The sequence below is a fragment of the Setaria italica genome, chromosome IX (genome assembly GCF_000263155.2).
Source record: "Setaria italica strain Yugu1 chromosome IX, Setaria_italica_v2.0, whole genome shotgun sequence".
In the NCBI taxonomy this organism is placed as follows: domain Eukaryota; kingdom Viridiplantae; phylum Streptophyta; class Magnoliopsida; order Poales; family Poaceae; genus Setaria; species Setaria italica.
Window position 1 is genome coordinate 7,059,154 of NC_028458.1, and position 11,113 is coordinate 7,070,266.

An 11,113-nucleotide genomic window follows, 5' to 3' on the forward strand; every position below is an offset into this window, starting at 1 on the left:
CCGTTTTTTAAAGCCCCCCCCCCCCCCCCCCCCCCCACCCCCACCCCCCCAAATGAGATCCTCACTTGCTGTACGTCAACTGCCATTAGCGCATCCCTGTGTTCGTCACACTTTATTATACCCAGATCAGATAATCCCCGGAAGACATGCTGTCATGCTCATCGAAACAGTTTGGCGTTACCGAGCCGCCAAAAGGCAAAGGTCATCTTCCCGAATACACAAGGGGTACTGCACTCTCATGCATGCACTACCCGAGTAAAGGCGCATCCGTTCTGCTGTACAGAAAGCGACGTTGCCTTGATTAGCGAAGTTCGTAGAAGAGCAGGAAAAGAAAATCATTGGCACCGCCCCGCGCCTTTTGCTTCTGCGTGCAAGTGATCGGCGGCGACAGAGCTCGCCGGCTGGATAGAGATTCATCGAGAGCATGGGGAGCGCTCTCTATCTGGCCGGGATTGTACGTGGACGGCCGGACGGCCGCCAGCGGCCAGGCCCCGGGGCTGCGCTTGCGTATGGTCCCGTGGGCGCGTGCGGGTGCGGCGCACGGCCGTTTGATTAGTCAGTCGTCAGCTGCCCACGCGCAACCGCCGTGGAGTAATCAACTGCCGCGCAAACCGCTATCCCCTGCTGCTAGCTAGCGTTAGTGTTCGTGTTCAAACTCGTCGAGCGCGCCGTGCCGGACCCGTTCGCGTGCGCGCCGGTCGCCGAGTCCAACTTAAGTAGTTGAGCGTGCCACGGGCGCGCGGGCGACATGGCCTGGCGCCTTTTTATTTTTACCGTGCTCCATTCCATGGGTCCTATTGGCAATGGCACGTGACTCTCCAAAGTTCCGGCTCGCTGAAGCTCGCGCCGCTGGTAGAGCGGCCGGTCTCCGTCCGCGGCCGGCCGGCCGGGCGGGACGGACCGGGTCGCGCACACCACATACAAAAGGAGTCCTATTCATTATCAGAAAAAAAATGGGGGTCTTACTCTGCGAGTTAAGATTAGTCGTCGCCAGTAGTTGGGTCGCCGCCTGCCTGATAGCACTAGCAGTGCTGTGGATTGCCATCAGCAGCTAGCTGCCTAGCTGCACGTAAAACTCCTGCGACTAGAACGCTCCTTGTCAAATGTTTTGTACATAGCCGGGTCGGTTTTGAACCAGTGCAATGAATCAGATGGAGGATCCTCTCCTCCTCCGATTGAACTGTAAAAAAAGCAGCTGTACGTACGGTGGAACTCTCTCCGGTGTATGCAAAGAGGGATACCACTTTGATTAAAAGTAACATCATGACGGTCGCTAACTAGGTATAATTAACAACCATCTTTGGATCATCAGTTCATCACGGTCGCTAACTAGGTATAATTAGGCATCTTTGAAACGCTGCTCCATTTCGATTTGGACCGGACGGTGACGTGCACATGGGTCGTGATTTAAAGAAATGCTTTTATCCTACTTAAAGAAATGCTTTTTATCGTCTCCGTACAAGCATAAGGTGGACGACCATAATAGGCTTCTTACAACAAACTTTTTTTTTTCGAAGACGCTCAACAAGGGCAGCTAGAGGAAGTATAACCGTTTTTAAAAGTTGTACTCCCGTTTTAGTTTTTCTAGATGCATATTGTAGCCTCCAAAATTTGTCCCACAAAGACTATTTATATAACTTTCAGATAATTCAATGAAGACCCTCATAATACCTTTTAGCCCAGTTAACGAATCGATCACTTACTCCCACCATCGATGCTCGGGTTAGACTCGCTAAATAAAAAAGGGTAATAGGTTCGATAATTATTGCAAGCGTGCATGCATAATTAATTCTACTTGGTAATCCATCCGATTAAGAAGAGTTATTATGGGTACTTTTGACTTTTAGCATTGTTACTATTTTGTCTAAAATTTTTTAACAAACAATCTTTATGGACAGAAGGAGTAGAGATTATTGTGCATCTAGACATATAGTATATCTAAGTGTATAATAAAGTTCATGAATCAAATGAATAAAAAACTAAAACGATTCGGAACCCTCGTAATTTGGAAACGGAGGGACCGAGATTCGGAACCCTCGTAATTTGGAACGGAGGGACCGAGATGTGGAAAAGAATCCACGATCAATAGATACTCTTTGCCGCCTCCTATTGTCATCGATATTGCCGTCGGTTTAAAAAAAAGAAAGAAAGCATATAGACCCAAATAAGATTTAAATAAACCTAGGCCGCAGTAGTTATCTGTTCCATAGAACTAAACCCACTTCTTTTAAAAAAACATGCAGCAATATTTGGGAACAAGTAGATACTACGTGCATTGCTCAATGGCAAAGACGGTAAATGGGGAGGACATGGGCTGACACGCCACCGCGAGGATGTTCCAGATTGGATGGCACGGCGACGCCGGATGTCGAGGAAGGAGCGGCGTGGCCCTATCCCAAACGGGCTCGAACGTGGCTGGCTACACGTCCGCCACCAGGCGTCCAGGCCGACCTGAACAATAACGGACAGACGTAGCAGCCTGACACCTCCCGCCTTGAGATTATCCGAGCGTTGCCGAGATCTCCGGACGGCCAGGTTTATCGTGATCTTTTTTTTTTCGAAACGAAGGTTTAGCGCGATCCAAACTCCTAGATCGCGAACTCGAGCTCGCGTCCCTCCTCGCTCGCTCGTCGGCCGCGCACGACGGCACGAGTCGCTGCTGTTCTTGTCCCGGCCCGGCACTAGGGCCGCGATTGGTTGGCTGCCCAAGAGCCAGGCTCAGCTGGGACAGGTCCAAGGAATCAGCTGATGCAAGATGAACGCGTCAGATGTTTGGTTGTCTGCGCCGAGATGTGCACGAACAGGGGCACAAGCGCCCCACCACCACCGTCCCCGCTCGCTAGTGGGTGGCAGCATATGCGGCGACGCTCCCGAAATTTCCAGACGCCCCTATTCCCCGTCCGTCCTTTTTCCCACGCCCCCACCCCACGTCCCCACCCGGCCGCGAGAATCTACATGACGACGAGCCCCGTGAGACGCTACCGATGCCCGGTGGAGATAACAAAAGAGATAAGCGACGGCGACCGATCGCCGGCCAGAGCGGCTGACATCAGGGCCCACAACCGTAGACACGGCATATGGGTCTCCTTTCGCGGCCCCCCAGCCGCTGCGAAGGCGCCACGCGGCCTGCCGCATCGCCCCCCCGTCCACACGTTTGGCTGGTGCGTGGGGCCTAGACGGCTCCCGCCACATGGGCCCGCGGGCGGCCACGACGCCCGCCCGCCGCGGCTCGGCGCGAGGCGTTCGATTCGGTTGCGGCCTCCCTGCCTTGCCGCTCCCGCCTCTCGGACGGAGCGAGCGAGCGAGCGGCGGCTATAAACCTTTGCCTCCACTCGCCCCCACTCGCGAAGACCTACTCAAACTTCTCCTTCCCTTCCTCACCGGCGGTTAATCCGGCACCGTTTGTTCGTGCACTCTCTCCTCCGTCCGTTGCGTGCGCGTCGGGCATCTGGTTCGGGAATCGGCGGCGGGGGGCGGCGGCGGTGGCGTGAATCGATAAAAGCGAGCGCTCCTTATTTTTGGGCGGCGGTGGAGGAGGATCGCGCTGGTCTTGGGGTCGGGGAATCCATTTTTAGGGCGGTGCCGGCGCGATCGGTCTGGGATCGGGAGCTTTTTCTTGGGGCGAGAGGTCAGAACAGCGGCGACGCGCAACCGACCGACCCACCGACCCAACCCAACCAACCAACCCCCCGTGGCCCGCGTCGAGGAGGGAGAAGAAGGGATAGGAGACGGCGACGGTGGTCGCGAGGATGGCCGGGAGCATGCAGGCGGCGGAGGCCGCGGGGCGGCTCAGCGCGCTGCTCTCGCTGCTCGCGCTGCGCCGGCTCCTCGCCGTGCTCCAGCCGCTGGCCCTGCTCCTTCTCCTGCCCTTCCGCTGGCGCGCGCGGCCGGGGGCCGTCGCCGCCGCCGTGGCGTCCGACGCCGCGCCCTCCTCCGCGTCGGGGCCCAGCGGGAAGAAGGGGAAGGCGTCGGTGGTGCTGCGGGTGCCGGCGGGGTCGCCCATGGTCGCCGCGCGTAGGCAGGCGTCGGCGCGGAGGGAGATAGCCATCCGCCGGGCGCGGGAGGGCGGCAGGGAGTACGACCTCATCCCCACGCCCCGCGGCGAGACGCTCTTCACGCAGTGCTGGTGGCCGTACCCGCCCTCCTCCACCATTAAACCAAGGTGAGAACTGAGAAGTGAGAAGAAGGACACCCTCCTCACGAAACAGAGGAACCAACTCCACGCGTCCAGGGGGCTGTGCCCACTTGCACTTGCAAATTTTGTTCCTTTTTTCTCCCTGGAAAGGGATCCTCTGGTGTTTTTGTTCTGATCACTCGTCCTTTGTTGTTGGCGATTTGTGGAGCAGGGCGCTAGTTGTTGTCATGCACGGGCTAAACGAGCACAGGTAAGAACGGTTCTTGTTCATGTCAGTTTCTTTCGCACTGATGCTTTGGCTATGCTGCTTGCTAGCGGATGGCTGACCCTGACCTTCCTTGGATTCGTGTGCCAGTGGGAGATATGATCATTTAGCGAGGCGGTTGAATGAGATCGGCATCAAGGTGTACGGGATGGACTGGACCGGTGAGTGATTCTTTTTTTAGTTGTGATGCTTCACGTTTAAATTATAGCGATCTACTTAGGCATATGTGTTTTAATTTGATTGTATATCTCCGGTCGTGGTTAGTACTCCACGGTTCTTTATTGTGAACTTTACTAACTCGTGCTGGAAACAATTTATTGACGATGAAGAACAGAAATGAATAAATATGTCAATCCTATCAATTTCCTTGTGAAAGAAAAATACCACGGGTCAGTGTATATGGTGACTATATAATTGCGTGGCTCAGAATCAAAGGGCAAAGGCAGTGAAAAAAATCTTACCAGGAATCTTAGTTATATGAGGCTTAAATTTTTCAGCACGTGTGTTTTGATTTGATTTCATATCTCGGATCACGGTTATAATCCACGGTTTTGATTGTGAACTTTGCTAACTCGTGCATGAAACAGTTTATTAATGATGAAGAACGGAAATGATTAAAGATGTCAATTCTATCAAGTTCCTTTCTGTAAGATGAATACCACGGGTCAGTGTCAAGTATGGCGCCTATAGAATTGCGTGCCTCAGAATCAAAGGCAGTGAAAAGTTCTCATTAGGAATCTTAGAACTAAAATTTCACCTCCTAGAAGTAACTAAAATGGAACTAAAGAGCCAAACACTCCTCCTAAAAAGTCACTAAAACTCGGCTCAAAAATTTTAGTCCCCCCACCTCCTAAAACCTCATAATTTTAGTCCCCCCACCTCCTAAAACCTCATAAAACCTGTGCTAGACATCTTTACCCCTCCTTTATTGCCTTTGCCCTGCACCCTCCTCCCGACCGCACCCTCCCCCACCCCGCTGCCGTTCCCTCCCTCCTCCACGCCGGCGCCCGCGGTCTCTCACCGGTGGTCGCGCCATCTAGCGCCGGATCTGCCGCTCCCGCTACCTCGTGCCGCCGCACGGGCCGGCCGTGGCTCCTTGGTGCCTGCTGCTCCGGGTGCTTCCCGCCGGACCCCCACCGCCGCCACCCCCTGGATCTCCTCTCCCGCGTGACGTGCCAGTCGCGCTCTTCAGCCTCAACCGCTTCCGCTAGGCCGACCGCTTCAACATCAGCCGTTACGCTAAGCAGCCCCCGTTTGGGCGCAGGGAGGACGGAGTCCGCTTCGAGTCTGGCGCCATTAGGTAGATCTGCGGCGCGGCCGTGTCCTCGTCGACGGGGCGCCCCTCTCCTCCATCCCTCCACCGTCGCTCGCCGAGGGGATGACGCCGGGGTGCGCCCCAGCGGCACAACCGCTACCATCGCCGGATCTGGTGGGGAGAGTGGCGGTGGAGGCGTGGCTGCGACTGGCGAGGCGGAGTCGTGGGTGGTGGTGGAGCTGATTGGATGAGACTGGAGGGAGGGGTAACTGGGGCGGGCAACATGGTCATTTTCTCATAACATTTATGGATAACATTTATGGATAACATTTATGGACTTTAGTCACTTGAAAACCTAACAGTCTTTTAGGAGTTGATAAAGGCTGACTAAAAATTTTTAGGAGCTAAAATTTTAGGAGGTTGGAACCAAACAGGACCTGAGGCTTTAATTTTTTTTCAGCACGTGCGTTTTTATTTGATTTCATGTCTCGGATCACGGTTATACTTTACTGTTTTGATTGTGAACTTTGCTAACTCGTGTGGGTATTAACGATGAAGAACAAAAATGAATAAAGACGTCAATGTCTGTCAAGTTCCTTTCTGAAAGAAGAATACCACGGGTCAGTGTCAAAAATGGTGACCATGGAATTGTGTGTCCTGGAATCAAAGGCAGTGAAAAGATCTAACTAGAAATCTTAGTTATATGAGGCTTACAATTTTTTCTGCACTAATCGTTTGAATTTTTAAAAACTGGCAAAAAAGGAACCACATATATATGGCTCCTGATTGAGATTCTAGATTTAAAGCTCGTGGCTTCGGAGCTCTCTCGTGAATTGTGGCTCCACTGTTCATATGGGACCCATGTACAGGTGGGGTCCATGTGGGATCGGTGAGGATCCACGTACTATTTAGGTGGGATCTGCACATGTTGGTTGATGGAAGTCATGATTCTATTGAGCGGGTTCCGTGATCAAAAAATTAATATGTTTTTTTTCATTCAGCAAGCAAGGAAGGTCTCAAAAGGTCTCAAGTTACTGTAACGCACTTAATAAAGATTGACAACACCTTCTAGTAGTGTTCATCTCTATGCTGTGTTCCCCACGGTTCTATTGAGTGGGTCCCATGAGTAAAAAAAATTATACTTTTCTCATTCGTCGAGCGGGAAAGACCTCAAGTTACCGTATTTAATAAAGACTTCACTTGCCTCTAAGGGAAGCTCGCTTGGTTTGCTTGCCTGCTTCCTATCTGACCTATCAATCAAAGAAATGTTCTATGGCCCTATCATGCTGCCCTCTCACCACGTAAGCACACCGTTTCTACTGATTTTTTTCCCACAACAATAATTCGGAACGGGCGCGCCGATCCGCTAGTAATAATAATGCAAGAAAGAGTTAAGCTAACAGCTAACTGATGTTCAGAATTTATCGACTTCTATGAATTGAACTTCAGGGTGCACTACAATTCAGTGCAACATATATTCATTAGTCTTCTCTAACCTGTAGACTATGCTGTGTTACAGGCCATGGTGGAAGCGATGGTCTTCATGGATATGTGCAGTCTCTTGATCATGCTGTCAATGATTTGGTATGAGAAACTGAACATACTTTGTGTAGTCTTGAGATTTAATAATGGAGTAAATTCTTATCCAAATGTATTTTTTCCTTTCAATGTAGAAAATGTACCTCAAAAAAGTCTCAGCTGAGAACCCTGGTCTTCCATGCTTCTGCTTTGGCCATTCCACTGGCGGAGGCATCATTCTGAAGGTAACATCATTGGCACCATATGAACTGTATCATTGCGATGCTTGCTTCTCCTGTAGTGTGCTTGTGCACTTGTCCTCCGCTTCATGAGTCTAAATGTTATTTTGATTCTTGACAGGCTGCACTTGATCCAGAGGTAGAAACTCTTATTAGTGGTGTTGTCCTGACATCACCAGCTGTTCGTGTACAGCCTGCCCACCCAATCATAAGGGTATGACTTGATCTTTCTTAAACAATATCTGATCATTTGTGTACAACTATGTTTAAACTTTAAAGAGAGAACAATATTTCCTCCTGCTTGTAACTAATGATGTGTTAACGATTAGAGTTTGAGTGGAATCTGTAGGCGTCATATTTCTCGGCTTTCGTCCCTTCTAAATTTTTTTTCTGCTGCCTACTATTGCAGGTGATGGCGCCAGTTTTCGCCCTCCTCGCGCCGAGGTACCAGTTCACGGCGTCCCACAGGAACGGGCCACCGGTGTCGCGCGACCCGGAGGCCCTGCGCGCCAAATACACGGACCAGCTCGTGTTCACGGGCGCCATCCGCGTGAGGACGGGCTACGAGATCCTCCGCCTGACGTCCTACCTGCAGCAGCACCTGCACCGGATCACCGTCCCCATCCTGGTGCTGCACGGCGCCGACGACATGGTGACCGACCCCGACGGCTCGCGGGCGCTCTACGAGCAGTCCTCGTCCGCGGACAAGTCCCTCAATCTCTACCCCGGCCTGCTGCACGACCTCCTGATCGAGCCCGAGAAGGACAAGATCATGGACGACATCGTGGCGTGGCTGAGCCTCAGGGTCTGACGCTGCCGCCGGCATCGCTAGCTGGCCGGCCGTAGGACACAGCTCGATCGCCAGCCGCAGAGCGCGGAGGAGGACCAGCAGGCGAGCAAGCCGCCTCGCCTCGCCTCCGGACGGTGATGACGCGGCGTGATCAGCGGCTGCGGAGCAGGGAGAGCGGGAGACAGTGAGATCTTCTTCGCCCCCTGCCGCGGTGGCGATGCGAGAGCAGGACAGGAATACCCGAGTACCTACGGTGATGGCTTTTACTCGCGGCCTCCCGGTGTGTTGCATCCCGAGATTTTTGGTCAGGGATACGTATGGATCTGTAAAGATTGTTCGTTTCGCCCTGTGTGGCCGCACGAGTGGTGCCCGATACTACTATAATTTAGACGCCTATTCCCCTCGGGGTGATGCATCCATGCAATTCCAAATCAGAGTTGCAACAGGCTCGGTCTCCTCTCCTCATGTGCCTGCTCTGTTCCTAGCAGGCTAGCACGTTAGCCAGTTGTTCTGCTTGCAGCTTGCTCCCGAGTTGAGCCACTGCCGGTGTCGGAGGTTGCGCGACCGCGCGAGCGTTTCGTGATCTTGGCGATTTCCAACTCTTGCAGTACGCGTGATGTGGTGAATCGTGAATTCCGCACAAATAAACCTGCTGGCCTTCGATTTTCCGTATCAGCGCAGTACGTTTCTCTCCGTTTTCCTATTCCCGGCCCGGGGTTGCTCGGACGTCGCGATCGGCGACGGCGAGAGCCCGGAGTCCTTGACTTCACGCAATAATTTTTCGCGGGTAGGTTGCTCTGAACGAGAAGGGTTGGCGCAGAGACCAGGGCCGCCTGATCTGCCAACGGACGGCCAGGATGACTCCTGCCGCAATGGTGAGGTCAGCAGGCGATACGAACCGGCAACCAGTGAACTCGACGCCGCAATCCGGCGGGCTGGTTGACACTTTGTCCTCTCTAGAAAGCTCCAAGTCACCGCGCTCCATCCATTTTTTTTTTGCGAGGATAACGTTCCATCTTTGCCATGCACATCACCTCGAATTTACATGCTTACCATCGGACATTCTTCGCTGCTCAATGCTCGTGCTTCTCGCTTGCTTATGAAAGGAAATAACCAAGCCGGCATGACGGATTTTATAATAGGATAAGAAACTCCCGGTGTTTTTTTTTTGAGGAGATTCCCAGGAAGCTCTCTCTTTCTTTATGAAATCTCAGCTATAGACTGGCATTGACAGGTTGCACGTCATCATTTAAAATCAATCATATCGATCAGTGGAAATGAGAGACGTTGCATATATGAAAAATCTCTAGCTAGTAGGCTATACATTTTTCGTGAAATATCAAGTATAGCTTGGGATTGACACATTGTCATTTTCCTTTAAGTTTTCCATCTGATGAGTGACAATGGAAATGAGAGGCTTTGCACATAGGAAAAATCTCTAGCTAGTAAGCTATATATTTTTCATCAAATATCAAGTATAGCTTGGGTTTGACACATTAGCATTTCTTTTCCTAATTTAATAACATGTTGGTACATGAAAAATTGATCATCTACAGTCCTTTTTATCATGAAGGTGTCATTTTGGGTATCGTTAACTCATTATGGTATATCTTGGAATTATATGTTGAACAAAGGAGCAAAAATGGAATACTAAGAATGAATTCCCCAACCTATTCATATTGTTTTCATGATTCTTTATACTTTGAACTAGAAGTATCACATGATCCGCTACAAAAGCGGTATCAGATCACTATGCAATCAATGTTCCCATATGATAAAAAATAAATTATGATGATCGTATTACCTATCTCTCCATGGAAGAAATAAAGGGTTGTTGGTTTCCATCATTTTGTTTTATTCTACTACTATCATAAGGAGATATCGCTTTGAACCGAAGAGTATTACATATTTATATGAGTTGTCATGAGCAAACCCATATAGGTATGCAATCAATGCCCCCAGTTGAGAAACGATACGATAATGGTATGATCCATCTGTACATGGTAAAAATAAAGGATTGCCACACGCCATAGATTTTTCTTCTTCTAGTATCCGAGAAGTCTTACATGATTTGTCACGGGTAGTACCAGACGATTATGCAATCAATGTCCCAATTTGAGAAAAGATACGTACCTATCGATATGCGGGAGAAATAAAGGATCGCCGCCTACATTAATTTGTTTTCTTCTTCTGTTACAATGACGAAGGTATCGATTTGAATGAGTATTGCATAAGCGGTGTCATGAGCAATATCCGATTACGGTGCAATCAATGCCCCAATTTGAGAAAAGATATGATGGTTGTATGATATATCTCTATGTGTGAAAAATAAAGTATCCACGTCTGCCATTAATTTCTCTTCTAGTATTATGATAAAGAGATACCCTTTGAACCGGGAAGTACCACATGATCTTGTCACAAGCAATATTGGAGCACTATGCAATCGATATCCCCATTTGAGAAAAGATACGAATATATCTATTTGCAAGAGAAATAAAGGATCGCCGCGTGCCATCAATTTCTTTTCTTCTACTAGTAGTATGACAAAGAGATATCATTTCGAGAAAAGATACGATGATTATATAATCCATCTCTATGCATGAGAAATAAAAGAATTGTTGCTTGCCATCAGACTTTTTCTTCTACTAAAATGACAAAGAGATATCATTTCCATACACACGCCTTAGTTTGTCTTATAATTTAAATAAATAATAAATAAATTTAATAACAATTGATATACTCATAAGAACATGAAATAAATTATGGCAGCACCATCCACTCATATAAAGAAAACCGGATACAGCATAGAAGAGTGGGGTTATACCGAGAAGGGTATTACGGTAACTCAATTTTTCTCAGTTTCCTTTGGACTGCTAATCCGCTTCTATAAAAGGATAAGCTCCTTGAGCAA

At 49.9% G+C, this 11,113-nt stretch overlaps 1 protein-coding gene across 1 annotated transcript; it reads left to right on the top strand.

Moving 5' to 3' along the window:
- Positions 1-3,290: 3,290 nt before the first annotated feature.
- Positions 3,291-8,647, top strand: LOC101776590 (monoacylglycerol lipase). Its single transcript, XM_004981905.4, has 7 exons — positions 3,291-4,162; positions 4,347-4,385; positions 4,491-4,561; positions 7,175-7,239; positions 7,329-7,418; positions 7,534-7,626; positions 7,822-8,647. The coding sequence occupies exons 1-7, from the start codon at positions 3,750-3,752 to the stop codon at positions 8,221-8,223; spliced, it is 1,173 nt and encodes a 390-aa protein (XP_004981962.1). The 5' UTR covers positions 3,291-3,749; the 3' UTR covers positions 8,224-8,647.
- Positions 8,648-11,113: the final 2,466 nt, after the last annotated feature.

Coding starts and splice junctions, on each gene's coding strand:
- LOC101776590 (XM_004981905.4), top strand. CDS start 3,750: ATGGCCGGGAGCATGCAGGCGGCGGAGGCCGCGGGGCGGCTCAGCGCG. Junction 4,386..4,490: donor CACGGGCTAAACGAGCACAG/GTAAGAACGGTT, acceptor TTCGTGTGCCAG/TGGGAGATATGATCATTTAG. Junction 7,627..7,821: donor CTGCCCACCCAATCATAAGG/GTATGACTTGAT, acceptor CTACTATTGCAG/GTGATGGCGCCAGTTTTCGC.